The sequence below is a fragment of the Panthera tigris genome, chromosome E2 (genome assembly GCF_018350195.1).
Source record: "Panthera tigris isolate Pti1 chromosome E2, P.tigris_Pti1_mat1.1, whole genome shotgun sequence".
Classification (NCBI taxonomy): domain Eukaryota; kingdom Metazoa; phylum Chordata; class Mammalia; order Carnivora; family Felidae; genus Panthera; species Panthera tigris.
In genome coordinates this window covers 33,962,588-33,978,787 of record NC_056674.1, presented here as the reverse complement: position 1 = coordinate 33,978,787, position 16,200 = coordinate 33,962,588, and the positions used below count along the sequence as shown (strand labels likewise).

Here is a 16,200-nt window from a genome sequence, read left to right as displayed (position 1 = left end):
CAGATCTGGTCGTCAAAGCTCCAACCACCAGCTTCTGCTGTATGCTTCCTCTCAGCTAAATGTTAATTGCTTAGGCACACCCGGTTCCTTGGCTCGCGTGTCCTATTCGTGGGTATATGGCTCAGCTGTTGTCTTAAGCCCCTTCCAGAAAAACAAAAAGGAGAGCTTAGTGGTGGTGCACCATTATTTGGACTTGAGCGTCCAAATCAAGCGTTGTCTTGATTTCCTGGCGTGCCCAGCCTACTTACACGTAACAGTATGGAATGTAAGTTCTACTTGGTGGGAGGCTAGAATCTTGGCAACTTCGTTGTAGTCACAGGGTGAACACAAGAAGCCAGTTGCACATTCGTGCCTTAGTGACGCTGGCAAGAGCTGGCGTTTTGCTCCCTTACCTGCTGGAGCTATGGTTTAGGGAGAAGGGGAGTGTCCCAGCAGTGACAGGCAGAATGTGGCCCAGCATTAGCATTTCACAGAGGAGAAGGACAGCAAAACCCAGAGACAGCCACTACTCTGAGCTGTTGGCTGGATTCCACCCTTACTGTTTTAGTAACAGGCATGTCATTATGCCTTGTGTGGATTTGTTTCATTCATTCATTGTATACCGAGAGGCTGCTATGTGTGTGCCAGGCACTGGTTGGGACGTTTGTGGACCATTTTTGTGGACTGTAATATCTTTCATCCTAAAAGTCCCACGAAGCAGCCCTTCTCTACATTTTATAGAGAAAATCGAAATTCGTAGTGGTTCTATGACTTGCCTGTGACTGCACAGTTAGGTGACAGAACCAGAATTTGAATTTGAGCCTTTAACTCTGTGGTGTCAGTGAAAATTTTAAACAAATGCTAGTGCCCAGGCCTCAGCAGCAGTGATTCAAGGGTGGGGGGGTCTTTTAGATTTTGAAGTTCACTTTTTAGCTTGCTATCCATGTACCAAGAATCAAGTACCAGCATCACCGAAGCTCAATTTGTTTTTGAGATATAATTGACATTAGTTTCGGGTGTGCAGTTTATTCAGTACTTGTGTATATTGCTAAATGGTCTTTTTATTTTTCCTTGTGATGAGAGCCTTTAAGATCTAGGCTCTTGGCAACTTTCAGATATAATACAGTATTATCAACTATAGCCACCATGCTTTACGTTACACCCTCAGGACTTATTTATTTTGGCTTGTTGTTTTTTGTTTTTTGTTTTTGTGCGCCTGGTCAGGAGTTCGGGTGCATTCCTTTCCCCTGTGAACTTGAGCCAGCTGGGAGTAGAGGGCTTGCTTGACTGATTTACTCAACCTGGGCAGAGAAGGGGAAAGAAAGCAGAGATGTCAGGGTCTGCTCCCATGTGAAGCCTGGAGGTGAGTGAAGGCTGTGGCCACCATACCTGAGGTAGGTGGTCCATAAGAGTTTGAGCTTTTGAGATGGACCCCAACATAAGGCAGGGATTCTCTCACCAATCTGGTAAATTCTTCCCATGGGGAGGTAGAAGGGAAGGGTCTGCATGAGAAGTGCCCCCCACCCCTTGCAATATACGTGTCCTGTAAGGGCCAAGGAGGGGATGTGGGGCTGGGAGGAAGAAGGCTGCCCCCCTTTAGAGACCTCTGGTCAATGATAAGTTGACAGATTAGGGGGTATATCTCAGGGGTAGAGGATTTGACTGCAGGACTTGACAGATTCTTCTAGGCTGGGTGGGTACAAACTTCCCTGGATGTGACATCCAGCTAGACTCATGTCGGCTTCTGAGCAGGTGGGCAAACCAGCAGACTTGTGCTATTTAGCACGCAGTCTTACAGCTGGCATAAGCAGGAGTTAGGCATGACCCAAAGGAGGCCAATACACTAGCCCTGGGATTCCATCCGTGTTGCCAGCTGGCCCCTGGGCCATTGTGCTGTGATTTCCCAAAGGTTCTTTGGGGAGCAGAGCTCCATGCGATCCTGCAGCCCTTTCGGAAGTGAACGTGTCCCTAAAGGATATTTCGACTTTTGGTGGCCACAGAACCAGCAGGGGTAGTGGAAGCTTAGAACGAAGATCTCCTTCACTCGCCCTCACCAGACAGACCTCGGTTCCCGAGCCTACCAGGTACCCAGAGGTAGGAACCTGCCTGGTGTGTGCGCTCAGGTCTAGCGGGGCCCAGGGAGAATGACCTGGGAGAGGAGGTCGAGATAACAGACCTCCCGGTTTCAGTGCAGAGGAAGGACAGGTTCATTAGCAACCGGACCAGACTCCCTTACAGAGTCAAAGGAAGTTGCAGTGGAGTCAGTAGAGGCTTTGGAATTGGCCAGATCCAGATGGAAGTTCTGGCTCTGCCTTTAATAGATTTGATTAGCTTCTCTGCTCATTTCCTCGTCTCTGAAATGGTCCTAGGCAGGGGTGATTGGAAGATTCATCAAGATTATGCCTGTAAAGCTCTTAACATGGATCCAGAAACAGCGCTTAGTATAAATGTTGGTTGTTACTGGTTACACAGAAGCCTATGGCAGGGGCTCATGGAAACTCCAAGGCCGGAGGTAGACCAGAGAAAAAGAGGAGGACGCCTGGCTAGCTTCATGAACTTGGGCCTGCGCCAGGGTGTGGCATGCCCTAGAAACCAGTGGCTGCTGTCAGCAGGGACACAAGCAGCCCTGTTTAGCGTCCTGAGGGCAGAGGCTTTCACATAGAGCAGACCACAGCCCATCCCCCGATGCCTGGAGACCAGGAAGAGGAGCTAATGGACATCAGTGACTGCTATCCTGTGTGCCCGTGTGGTGCAACTCAGGACAGAGTGTAGACAGAGGAGGAAGGAAGGGGAGGGGTCAGTGGTAGTGGCTGGCCTAAGTACCCAGAGACTGGTGTAGGCTCTGTATGGGCTTCAGTTACTGGTGGGGCCGGGCATTGTATCCATCCACAGCTATCTAATGTGCCAAGTTCTGTGCCACTTTAACAGAGGGATTACTGTTTGTGTGGAATGTGTGCCCTGCACCCCCCCCCCCCCCTTAGGTAGAAATGATTGCACCATCTTGCCGGGCTTGTTGGGAGAAAGAGGTTTTCGTGTTTCCTTTCCCAGATCAGTGAGCCCATCAGGTCCCAGCTGAGGAAGGAGAGGACACAGGAACATCTGAAACTCCTTTATTACCCTGAGTATTACAAATAGAACACAGTCACAGTATAAAAAAACAGAGCAGGAATTAGGTGCAGGCAATGACACAAAGTATGCACTGGGGACACATTCCTTTCAGAGTCTGCAGCTAGTTACTTGGAAAAAGCCAGTTATGATTGTAAAAATTTTCTCTTTAATAACAGTAATTCCACTAAAATTATACAAAGTACATTCAATACTTAAGGGTAGGGAGGAAGCCAGTTTGGCCCGGAAGCATCATCAGTCGACTCCAACAAAGGAAGCCCAGCTGGGCTGGGGGAAGTTGGGGGTGGAGGTCCGGTTGTAAAAAAAAAAAAAAAAGGTTAAAAAAGCCACCCACAAGGAAGCAGGGTGAGCGTGCACGTTCCTGGAGAGGGCGGGAGGCCCAGCCGGCATGCTGCGGCTGGGCACGGGCTGGCGCTCAGGCAGGCTCCGAGTTGGTGGGGGGCAGGTTTTTATGCTTGAAATACTGCACAACTTGTTGGGGTAGTTCCGCCAGCACAGCTTTGGCCAACGTCTCTTTTGCCGCCTGCGGGGGTGGGGGGGGGGTAAGGTGGAGAGGAGAGACAGGGTTACTGGAGGAAAGTCGTGAGGGGCACCAGGCCCAGACAGCTGCTAGAGGGAGAGGGTGTCCCTGGAGAACAAGAGCGGTCTGGAGGGCCAGAGTGGTCTATAACGCGCATCCCTTGTCCCAGCCCAGGCCTGAAACCCCACTGGCTAGCAGCGCTTTCCTTTATATGAAGTCTGATTCTTACCTTGAGCACTTAAGATGCCTGGGAGTAACATTTTAGGATAAATTTGTGTGTAGGAAGCTCCTGGGAAAAGAGATGGTGGAGGCGAGCTGCATAGCCTACTCCCCTGGCAGATATTTCCTGAGCACCTCCTTGGCCACCATAAATGGGCTGGGACTGGCTCACCGCTGAACACCCAGCTGCAGGCCAGGCATAGGGAGTCAGTCAGTGTCCTCAGCCTGAATGGGGAGCCAAGGCCCAGCATCGAGCCTCAGGAAGCTAATGCCCCAGAGGAAGGAGCTGGGCCATCTCAGGCAAACCCAGAGGACACTGGGCAGAGTTGTGAGCACCACTGGGTATAAAATATGCAATCGGTTCATGCTGGGACTAGTTTATAGGATCTGAGCCACAGAACCCCGAGAGGCCTTATGGCCAAGGGAACCTAGGCCCAGAGACATCAGGGACTTGCCCAAGGCCACACAGTGAGCTTCTGGTCAAATAAGAGTTGGGCCCCAGGCTGGCAGTACAGGGGTGGCATCTGAGAGACTGCTCCCTCTGGGATCCTGGTGGGCCCAACTGCCAGAGCAGTGACCTTGTGGGCAGACCTGGGGCCACCTGCAAATAGGCTCAGAGCCACCTCCAGGAACAAGGCGGGGCTACCAGTCCCCCTGTGGAGGCCATCCTAAGATGGGCCTCGTTTCTGCTGGCTGAGGTAAGGTTACCAGGAAAGCCTCTCTCACCTCTGGGCCTTTGCTCTCACACCACCACCACCCCCCCACCCCTGCCTGGCTTGGACCCACAGGGATAACTCCCAACTTCTGGTTCAGGACCCAGGTTAGAGGGCAGGGCTTCCATGAAACCCTGCCCTGGAGCCCCAGTCTAGATCAGGCAATACCCCGTGTGTTCCTCGAGCTCAGGGAAGCAAGTGCTCATGTGGTCACGGGGCCTCCTCTCGGGGCAGGCCCTCGGGCGGGGCGCAGTCAATGGAGCGGAGGGTGGAGGAGCCTCAGGTTAGGCAGACACTCCCCAGACTTTCATCCTCACTAACTGGTTGCTGGGGTCCCGTAAGTGCCCCCTCCCCAGCCCAGACCCACACTCACGTTGCGGAACTCTCGGAAGGGCACGAACTGCACGATATCGCGGGCGGCCTCCTCCCCCGTGTGGGAGCGCAGTGTGCGGCTGTCCCCGTCTAGGAACTCCATGGCAGCGAAGTCGGCATTGCCCACGCCCACGATGATGATGGACATGGGCAGCTTGGAAGCCTGCACCACGGCATGGCGCGTCTCCTCCATGTCACTGATGACGCCGTCGGTGATGATGAGAAGGATGAAGTATTGCTGCGGGAAGGAGACAGCAGGTGCGCTGAGGCCTCTGCCCCCCGCTCCCCAGCCTCCCCCAAACCTTCGGACCCCTGGGAGGAAGGCAGCGCTCCATCGTCAACAGCTGCGTTCTTGGCAGTCAGGACCACGGCTGAGAAGGGAGACCCATGCCGGCCGACGGACTCGGGGGCCAGCCTCCCTGGCTCTGTTCCACCTGCGCAGAAACCCCTGCAGACCGCTTGTGCCCGATCGGCACGGCTGGCCTCTGAGACGGCGCACTGGTCATGCAGGCGGGCGCTTCTGGCCCTGTGGGACCCTGCTGGTAGTAAGTGACTTGGGGTCACACGGCAGACAGCATCAAGCCATGGTGTTAATTCCGCACAGGTCTTTAAATTCCACAAACTGTACCCAGGAGGGAGTCTTGTTTGATTCTAGTGTGCCTTTAACGCCTACCATTTGCAAACCTTCCTTACCAACAGAGAGGCGGGAAGCCCAGCCCTTCGGGGGACCATAGTTTCTAGCTAGACTTCACTATCAGGTCCGGTTTGTTGTGTTTATTTTTACAGTTACTCTCTACATATGGCAAGTGTAACTTTTCGCTTAGTTGGGCTACAAAGTTTCTTTATAAAATTACTTAAAAACACTAATTAGCATGGGTGATGTTGGCCATAGCGTGAACTGCAAAGGGCGGGGGTGGGTAGGCGAATGAGATTCAGGAAGGCTCACTGGCTGGTCTGGGCAGAGACCCAGCATTCTAAGCAGGCTGAGACCTCAGTTTCAACTTGGCCCTGACCTTAGCACCCTCTGGCCCCTTTTTGAGGAATGTGGTTTTCCTCCTCTGTAACATAAACAGAAAAGCCCTATGTGGCCCTAATATTCGGAAGCTTTTGCCTCCTAGCCTGATCCTCCGGATTCTCAGGAGAGGAAGTAGGGGGCCCAGACTCGTCCAGGTGATTGAGGGCAGACCCAAGCCAGATCTCAGATCAGCGCCTGGCCACCTTCTCACCCAGCAAAGCCATTTGCTCCCTGGGGAACATACAGAGGCCCCCTTGGATGCCCTGCTCTCCCCCTTGTACCTCACACAGTCGCAGTGGGAGCAAGTGAGCCGTGTGGAGGTGTAGACACACCATCCTAAGCCCCCTGCTTCCTGTGGCTGCCGTGCAGCACAGCCTGCACTGTGCCTTTAAGAGACCAAGCCCTTGGCTGGGGATACCTGTTGCTATGGAGATGACAGCCTAGATCCCTGCAGTGGAGGGCAGCTGCTGCCCTTCCCCCTCCCCTCCCCTGCCCCCCTCCCTGGTTGGGGGCCTTATAACCCCATCTACACCCTTGTCCCCCCCCACAGCCCACCATTGCTCCAGCACCCCTTCCTTAAGTGGCCCTCTGGCCCCCCTTCCATCCTGCAGGATAGTCCAGAGCATTATTTCCCAGGCACCTAACCTGGTGGGAGGGAGGATGCCTGGCCCCCATCAACAGGTTCACCACTGGGGGCAGGACTGGCCTCCCACCCTCCTTCCAACGACCCTCCTGGCTTTCCCCTTTCAATCGGCCGCACCTCTACACTAGGAGATTGGAGCCCGTGGCCCCCAGGCCTCCTCCTCTAAGGAAGGCCTTAGAGCCTTCTTCCCATGGAAGTGGGCGCAAATGGGGCCTGGGTTCCCGCAGGACCTCGAGTACCAACTCCCAGGGTGAAGAAGTCCCTGCTCACACGGCAACAGTGCTGGCCCTCCTCACCCTGTGCTTCCCATTTTAGAGATGGGGAGAGGGGCTGAGAGCGGTTCAGTGACTTGCTAAAGGCCTCACAGCTGGGAACGAGCACAGTGTGGGTTCAGACACCAGCCTGGCTGACTCTACAGCTGGGGCTCTTTCCACAGTGTCCTCCTCTACCACCCGCATTTTGTGGCCGAGCTTCTCCAGTAGTGGGCCCTGGCAGGGAGGCGGTTTCTGCACCCCCTCACCCCACACCGTGGGGTCAGACAGCCTTAGTGTCCAAGACAGCAGCCCAGGGAAGAGCCCAGAACCATGGCACTGGACATTAGCCCTTGCTAATGCACCAGCCCGCCATAATGCTCATGACCACGTGCTCGACCGCAGCTTCTGCCCAGCTGGGCAGGCCTTGGCAATGAACGTGCAGCTAACAAGTCCTGGGCTCCTCACCTACCCCAGGCAGAGTCAAGGTTGTCCAGGAGCCTCTTAAGCCACTACAACCCCAGGGGTCCACAGCCCCACCTCCAAGACAGAAGTGGGAGGGGGCTGTGGGAGAGGAGAATGAAGGGCAGAATCAGGAGGAGGGAGGAAGGAGGCTCTGCTGTCCCCACACAGAGCCCAGGTCTCCCCAACCCCAAGCTTTCCTACCTCCATGCCCTTCCTGGTGCCTCTCCTCCTGCCTGGCATACCCTTCCAGCCACAGCTCCAAGATCCATCTGAGCAGACCTCCATCCCAAGCAGATAGAAGGCCCTTCTGGGCCCTGAGCTCTGCTTCCCCTGCCAGCATTACCCCTTGGGGAGGTCTCCTCTGGATGCTTCTCTCTCCCCCCACACTCTGAGGGCTCCATGCTCCAGAAACACACCAGTCAGTGTTCTAACCAAAATTAAAACCCCCACTACGACTCAGGGATGGAGTATCTTTTGCCTTTACCCAGAGATTCTTCAGGCTTCTGGAACTGTAAACAGTCACTTCCCCTAATGCATTTAATATGTGATCTGATTTGTAAAAAATCGACCATGACAGTTCCAGGCAGTCTGGGGAAGCTGCTCCCTGGCTTATTTCTGGAAGTTGGCTACAGAAGCTTCTGGTGGTGGGGGGGAATTCCTAGGATGACTGTGTCCCAGCTCCCCCAGCCACTGGGACAGCAGATACCTAGGTAGCCAACCAGGAATGGGCAAGACCCAGGGTTTATGGGCAGAGGGAAGGATGAAGGTCCCACGATAGGGTCCCACGATAGGGACCCACCTGGCCCCAGCTGAACCTCTTAATACCCTTCAGTGGCTCCCCACAGCCCTCAAGAGAAAGTCCAGATTCCTCACTGGCTTCCAAGGCCCTGTGGTAGCTGGCCCTCATCCATCCCCATTCACCCCTCTTACGTCAACACTCCTTCCCTTCAGTTATGTCCAAACACGGCGCCTCCTGGCCTTTGCCTATGCTGTTCCCTCTGTCTGGGGCACTCCACTCATGGCTAACCCTTAAGCATCCTCCAAGCCTGGACATCACTTTTCCAAGAAGCCTTCCCTGAGCCCCCTTAGGTTAGGCGCACCTTTATGATCCTGTACCTCCGTCACCATGGGTTTGATCACCTTGCACCCGCAGCTGGTTTCCAGGCCAGGCTCCCCACTAGACTGCAAGCTCTGGAAGGGCAGAGGCCGTGCATCACAGTCTCCCCAGTGCCGCACAAAAAACATGATCCAGGAAGACAGGCTGTGTGTGTGTGAACGGGGAGGACAGGCCTGCATAGAGAGCTGCCTCCCACCACCTGCTCTCGAGTTCCTATACGTGGGTGTGCATACATCTAGGGACAGGGAAGGTGAAGCCACACCACGTATTGCCCCTAAAGCGGCTGTGCAAACGTGTCAGTTATCCGCAAATTATTTCCGTTTGCCTTGGGTCTAATTGTGCTCAGTGCCATCAAGAGGTGACCCCAGAAGATTCAGCCGCCCACATTTCTTGAGTGCTTACTGTGTGCCAGGCACTGTGCTGAGCAATTTACATGCCAAACTGGTTGAATTCTCACAGTGTTTCCATGAGGCAGCCACTGTTGCATCACCTCCATGGTACGGGTGAGGAAACAGGTTCAGAGAGCTTCGGCAACCTGCCTTGGGTCACACGGCCAGGCAAGTGGAGCAGCTGGGGTCTGAACGAGGTCGCCGGGCCTCTGGAGCCGGAGGCTGAACCATCAGGCGGCACCACCTTTGGAGCACAGTGAGATGTGGGACAGCAAGGCCAGAGGTGGAGAAGCCTGTCTATGTGGACGTCAGGGTGAGAGGGGCTGAGAGAGGCCCTCTGTCCCACTCCTGCTTAGAAGTGCCCCAAGTCACACCGGGGTGCGGGGTAGTGCTTCCATGAGGGGTGAGGGTGCCAAGAGGAGGCTGCCTCCCCAGGGCGGGAGGCCAGGGATGTGACAAAAGTGCCTGGGGTGTTGAGAAGATCAGGGGCTGGACAGAGAAAAGACCAAGTTTCCCCTCTGGGGAGCCGTCAGCAGTTATTCCCCAGGACACAAAGATCCCCTTCCTGGCCTCGCCCAGGGCCCAAGCCCCTGGCACACCCGGGACCTAGCAGACACAGGCACCTTTCCCCCCAGGACCACACGTCCTGCCCGGTCCTACCCTGGCTGCAGGGTAAGCCTGGCAAGAGCACTGGCTTCGCTCCTGCTACCATTTGCATTTCTTCCTTTTAAACAAGAGTGCGGGCCTGTTTTTCCATCCCTTTGAAAGCTGACTCAGGTGGACAACAGACTGGGGGTGACAACGGCCTGGTTCACAGACGGCAGGCCTCCAGACGGTGCAAGCCCAAGGGCTGCCTCTCGTCTGCCCTCCAACCCATTCCAGCCCTGCACCCCAGGAATGCAAAAGTAGTCCCTCCCAGGCCTTTCCCTGGTTGCGGTCTCATTCAGGTTGCCCCAGATCCTCAGGGCACCCAGGGGGGCTTTATTTCTCCCACCTCATAACGGAGAGAGGCTCAGAGCAGGAAGCGACTGGCCTCAGGGCCTCAGCCGCCAGCGGCCGGGCAGGACTGGCACTAGAGCAGACCATGCCCCCTGAGGAAGATGCCAGGACCGCCTTCCTTCTCCCCTGACCTGCATGCCGACCTCCTTCACGTTGTCCCGGCCTCTGGCGTCCTGTCTGCCTGGCCTTGCTCCTCCTGGGTGCAGGCATCGCATGATGTTGCTAATCCGAACACCACCTCCTCAAAGTAGGTCCTGTTAGTACCCCCATCGTACAAACAAGGAAACAGGCTAAGAGAGGTTACGTGATTTGCCCAAGTCACAACGAGGAAGGAGTGTGAGCGGGATTCTTCAAACCCTGGCAGCCTGATCCCAGAGCCCCCTGTGGCCTTCTGAACAACTAGACCGTGTCCTTCCGTCCTGCCCTCTCCGGGCCAGCCCTGGTGTCCTCTTTCTCGCTCTCATAACCTCCACCTCCTCCATCTTTACCACCACTCCCGAAGCCAACCTCCACCTCCCTAGTGACCAGGTAGGGCCTCACCCTCCCTTTCCCTTTAGGAGAGGCCCTGCTGGGTTCCCTCCTCCTGCCTCTCGAGTCCTGCATAGCGCCCAGTCCGAGGCAGGGCCTAGGACAAATTCATCCACCCCCCCACCCCCCCGCCATGATGCTTGAGCACCTGCCACAGGCCGGCAGGAGGTGATGGCGGACACAACAGCAGCAGCCCGGGGCCGTGGGGCTGTGAGTCATGGGGAGAGACGCACAACGGACGAGGAAATGGAGACAGCTAAACAGATGCTGCTGCCATCCTCGGAGTCCAAACGAGAATAAACAGAGAAGGTGGGAGAGCAACCTCAGAGGGGTGGTCAAGGCCCGCCACGGTGGGGGCATCTGAGGGGACCCTGAGAAATGGGTGGAACCGGCCGGGCAGAGTGTCACCGGAGCAAAGGCTCTGTGAGGGGAACAAGCTTGTGTGTGAGCAACAGGCATGAGGTTGGTGATAGAATCATAAAGGGAGGAAAGTGTGGGGGAAGGGTGGGAGAGGAGGTCTCCGTGGAAGGGAGGGGCCTGGAGGGGCCAGATCTGACATTTGCTGTTAAAAGGATTCCAGGCCGGAGAATGGATTGTAGGGGTCAGAGGGGTGAGGGTGTGGTTGTGATGTCAGATGACAGAAGACGGTGGCCTTGGCCATGGGAAGGAGAAGTCAAGAGAGAACCTAGGCATGGGTGCAGCTACTCTTTCTTTCCAAGGGGGAAGCCCAGAGAAGGGCAGAGGCTCATGAAGGTCCCCCGGGGGGAGTGGCCAGGCAGGAGTCAGACCGAAGTCTCCTGGGTGGCAGCCCAGGCTCCACCCCAGGGCTAGGAGCTGGGTTTCCAGCCGTGGCTTGAGCCTGACCGGTGGGCCTGGAGACAGGGCCTGGGAAGTACTACACAAGACACTGCCCTTGGGGCCGGGGGGGAGAAGACTTCCCACCAGTCAAGTCAGCGCAAATCCTGGTGGGGGAGGGAAGAGTGGACAAGGCGACCCTTGGTGACCCCAACACGGGCATTCGGCCTGAGGCTAGGGAGCAGGTGCCCACGATGGCCATCTGCCATGTACTCCAGATGCCACTGGCAGTGTCCGGCCAGGCCCTTGCCTCACCGCTGGGCCAGACAGTGGCCCAGGGGGTAGCTTTAGGGCCCGCAAGGACCACCATCCCTTGGTGTCCATGTATCCCAGGAATACCAAATACCCCCTGTGATCACAACCTTATTCACCACTAAGCATAAACAGAATCACTGTGTCTTTTTCAAGTCTGTGCTCCAGAAAGCCAGCACCAATCGAGTTGAGCTTGGTCCAACCCCCTTGCCAGACCTGCAGGTAAACTGAGGCACAGAAGGCAGAATATCCAGCTCCCCAGCCCTGTGGGGGCAGGTGGAGTTGGAAAGACAGGCCCCGGTCTGGCCCTCCCTCAAGTCAGGCAGGGAGGGCCCAGCCAGTGCCCGCCCTCTCCCACACGTCCACGCCGGTGGCTGCCTACTCACCGTGGCTGTCTGCTGCTGTGTGGCCTGGGCTGCAAACCGAGCCACGTGGTTGACGATGGGTGAGAAGTTGGTGGGGCCGTAGAAGCGGATGTGGGGCAGGCAGGCCGAGTATGCCTGGGCGATGCCATCGACACCTGCCTCGAGGAGAAGATTGTATCAGCAAGGTTGCCCCCCGGCCCTTCACCTACCCTCATCCCATTTGCAGACCCTACCTCTATTTCATGTTCACCCTAAATGCCCCTATGGTGGCCAGTGTAGGTCCCATGAGACTGGAAGCTCCCAGAGGGCAGGGCCAAGTATAAAGCAAAGAGTCCTGAATATGGAGTCAGGCGGACCTAAGTTCAAATCCTGCCTTGGCCCCTTCTTAGCTGAGGCAAGTTGTTTAATCTTTCTGAGCTCATGTCTTTGTCTGTCAATGGGACTGATAATCTTCACTCTTGGGCAGTTGACAAGAGGGGACCCAGCAGGCTCTTCCCAGAGAAGGAACTTGGCAGCCCAAGTCTTGAGGTCCATTCTGGACATGCTATGGCTTTGGCTGAGGGTTGCCGTGGGGAACTGAGATGCTTGCATGGCCCCTAAGAATATCCCACTGCCCGGTGGTCCTGTCCAGGAGGCCTTTGTCTGGGGAGGAGGTTGACCAACCCAATTTTGGACAAAGTCTCTAGAGACCTGCTCTAAGCGAGGCAGAGCCCAGGAACAGCAGAGGGCTACATTTTTAGCCAACAGATAGATGCCCATGGCTTCCGAGTCACAGTATCATTTGCAAGCTGGTGACTTGACACCTTTCCCTTCCAAGTACAAACTGGGCCCAGCTTTGGGAACTCCCAGGGAAGGCAGGTGCTATACCCAAGCCAGATCCTAGGCTGGAAGGTCTCGTGATGGCAGGGACCACCCTCTTCCATACCCACCTGGGGCCCCCTTCCTCCTCCAATAGTTTCTCAAATGATTCTGGAGGCTCAGAAATTCTCTTAGGTCAAGGGGGCAGGGGTGAGCACAGGCACCACACTCACTGCCTGCCCCTTTCTCTCCCCCTCCCCTCTGGCAACCCTCAGTCCTTGGGTGCCAAGGCTCTTTGTGGAAGGCAGGGGGAGCAGGGTGGGGTTAGGGCTGGGTCCTCCCAGCAAGGGCGGGTGGGAGGCGAGAGGCAGGTATATAATTTGCCGCCCTCACCTCGTCCTGTTCTACACAGGGCTTCCTGTCAACGCTTCCCTTAATTCTCACCTGACCACCCAGTGAGGTGAGCTAAGCAGGTATCATACTCCCTGGGGCAGGTGAGGAGGCAGAGGCCCAGAGAGGTGCAGTGATCTCTCCAAGGTCACACAGCCAGGAAAGGGCAGCAGCTGGCCTTGAATCCAGGACCACCTGACTCCAACCTCCAGCTCTTCCCCATCTGTCATTATGAGCAAGCATGAGGGGGAGGGGAAGGGAGAAAAAGACAAAACCTATACTCTGCCCCTCCCTCTGCCCAGCGCAGATGCAGGTGGGCTTAGCACTCACCCGAGCAGAAGGGGTTGGTAGGGTTGAAGTTGATGGCAAACTCATGGGAGACCTGAAGTGCAGAGAGAATGTTGAGCCGGCAGCCTCCTGGCTCCAAGCCCCACCCACTGCTGGGCCAAGTCTCCCTCTGTGGGTACCTGGCTCTTCAAGCCCCATCCCCACCCCAGGTCAAGGCTATTGACACCCCCCTACATCTGCTTCCACCTTCCGGTGCTGGGGCTGAGCCACACAGAGAGGTCTGACTACCTTCACTTTGTAATGGGCACCACATCACCCCCATCTCTGTCGGCCGGGGGTGGGGGGGGGGGGGGTCAGGCTGCTGCCTGTGTCTCCTCGCCCCACCAAGATAGTTCCTGAGTGGGACAGAGAGGCTTCTGAAGGCATCTAGGTGGACTCCAGGAGCATTTGAACTGAGCCTCTGTCACAGGCCATCACTGACGGTCCACTTTGTAGGGTCCTGAGGGCTTTCCTCTGACTTAACAGCAGGAGTGCTAACAAAGGAGCCTGTGTTATGCCAGGGAGCCAAACGGGATTAGCGATTAGCGGACAGCCTGCTCAGAGCTGGACTGGGGATGAGGAAGCATAATGGGACCAGAGGAACGGGGGGCAGGGACAGCTATCACAGTTCCCCTGGGCCCGGTCCCATTTCTCTGCCTCCAGACCCAGCCCCCAGCCCTGTGGGTTATTCTGCACACTCCCGATCCAGGAACACAGAGGAACAATAACTAGACCCCATTCGGGGCTGCGGGGGCTGCAGAACCCGGGCCTCTGATGGGGCCCTCCCCACTCTCTGTCCTGCTGCCCTCTCACAAAATCCCCACGCGGCCCCCTTCCCTACCGCATGCCACAACCCACGTTCAGAGTTTTGCAGGCATCCCCTCACTCCTGGCAATGACCCAATGGGGAAAGGCCTGTAATTACCCCATTTTCAGAAGATGAAACAGACACAGAGTGTTCTAGAAAGTTCCCAGGCTCTCACATTTACCGAAGGACAAGGTTGGGACTAGAACCAAGGTTAGGCTGCCTCCTGAACCCACTAACCTCAGAAGGCGTTCCTCTCGGTAGGCGTGCGGACAAGGACTCCATCTTGTGTCTGCACAATGACCTCCCTCGGGGCTACGTGTTCTAGGCCCCAAGGAGGTTAACGTACGCCCACATGGGAATGCAGGAGGGCTTCTTCTGATCTTTATAAAGTGGTGCACGAAGGCCCTACGTTAGCTAACCCGTAGAGAAGGCGCGCACACAGAGGGCCCCACTTTAGATAACTACCCTGTGACCTCACCACCACGCCCCTTGCTCTGTAAAAGCTGCGGCTGAAGGTTCTGCTGGCCCATCAGTAAGTTATCCTGAATTAAGCTGTGGAAACGGTAGGGAGTGGCTTGCTTCGTTTTTCCCTCTTAAAGTGACTTCTCAGTCCGGAGGATACTTTACCGACCCTCCTCTGCCTTCTAACACTCTTCCTTCCACCAGTTTTAAATTAGGAAGATGAAGCGGTCTAGGGGAATATCTGCCAGGTGAGAGCTTTAGTCTGGGCACAAACACTCCCAGACGACTCATTAGCTCCAAGACAATTAGCTCTATACAACGTGCATGTTAGAAGGCCCCCACCAAGTCCAATGTACCCATTTCACAAGTAAACAGAGGCCCAAAAAGGGGAAGCCAGGTGCCAAGGCCACACAGCAGAACAGGCCTAAGACCTGAGCCTCTCATGCGTCCAGTGGGAGTTGGAGTCCTGGCCTTGTGAGCCCTCCTGGGCCAAGAGGGGTGAGACTCAGCACGAGGAGTTCACCCCAGGTGGGCCCTATGGGTGACTGGGTGGCCTGAGAAGACACTTCCCTGTTCTGGGCAACAGCTTTTCTGTTCTTTGCTCCCTCCGCCCTAAAGGCTGGCACGGAGCCAGTCCCCTAATGACCGTCTTGGGTCCTCTCCCTACCCTGGGACCCTCTTCATCCTGACCCCAATCTGGGCTCCTCCAGCTGTGGGGGCTGGAGGTCCTCATTGCCATGGCAACTTCATGAGCCTCTACAGAGATTAAGAGGGGGGCTTGTACCGAGGGGTTGAGAGAGGAAAATCGTTGCCAAGGAAACAGGCCTCTGTGGGCCAATGACTTCCTACAAAATCAGATTTTAGGAGATTTTAGAGACCAAGGGGGAAAGCCCCCTCCTGATAGGAATGGAGTAATATTCTGCTTTCTTGGCCACCCAGACTCTTGATTCTTCACTGCTTCCCCCCTTTCTTTGCAGGAGGGCTTGGTGGTCCAAGTGGATGGGGCTGTGGAGGTCACTCATCTAGCCCAGAGGTCCCTCAGGTCACCTAGACCAGCAGCTCCATTTTACAGGTCAAAAGACTGAGGTTCAGAATGGGTCAGGGCATGCCCAGGTGACACGAATGAGCCACAGCAGAGCTGGGACCAGATCTGGGAGACAAGCCTCAGCAGCCCAGCCCCCTCCTATGCTTGCTGCCCTGGTTTGCCTAAGAAATGCCTGTAAACAGGACAAGTTTCCTGGAGGCCATAAGCCAGATTAGGGGCCCCTGGGGGCCTGTTGGCCACAGGTCTTTGTCCTGGGACTCCCTGCTGCCTTGTGACAATCAGTGGTTCTGTTCACCAAGCCTGGCCCGAAGTCAGTGAGTTACTTAAGAGGCTGCTCCCTGTGGCCCTGGCGGGGGCAGGGCATGGGGGAGGGAGCTGAAGGGACCCCAGAGGGACTGTCCTCTCTGAGCCTCAGTTACCCCATCCTTACAGTGGGGAGAGTCATGGACTGTGCACTTCCCCACCGCAGATCTTCGCGTGCCCTCCTTCCCGCCTCATCCCTCTCTTCATCTGACCGACTCTGGCTCATTTTGAACGTCCAAGCCTTCATGTCATCTCCTCAG

General features: G+C 56.0%; 1 protein-coding gene across 3 annotated transcripts in view; it reads right to left on the bottom strand.

Annotated features, from left to right (window-relative positions):
- Positions 1 to 3,075: 3,075 nt before the first annotated feature.
- The window catches only part of CPNE2 (copine 2), a 46,915-nt gene continuing 33,790 nt past the window's right edge, over positions 3,076 to 16,200 (bottom strand). For 2 of the 3 annotated variants that reach the window (XM_042968735.1, XM_042968736.1), the window contains 4 exons: positions 13,327 to 13,378; positions 11,830 to 11,963; positions 4,931 to 5,167; positions 3,076 to 3,628 (listed from right to left, as the gene is read on the bottom strand). In XM_042968735.1, coding sequence (XP_042824669.1) covers positions 3,521 to 3,628; positions 4,931 to 5,167; positions 11,830 to 11,963; positions 13,327 to 13,378 — 531 coding nt within the window. In that variant the 3' untranslated portion in view covers positions 3,076 to 3,520. Of the gene's footprint in view, positions 3,629 to 4,930; positions 5,168 to 11,829; positions 11,964 to 13,050; positions 13,220 to 13,326; positions 13,379 to 16,200 lie in introns of those variants that run through there. The other variant, XM_042968737.1, reaches the window with a different exon arrangement.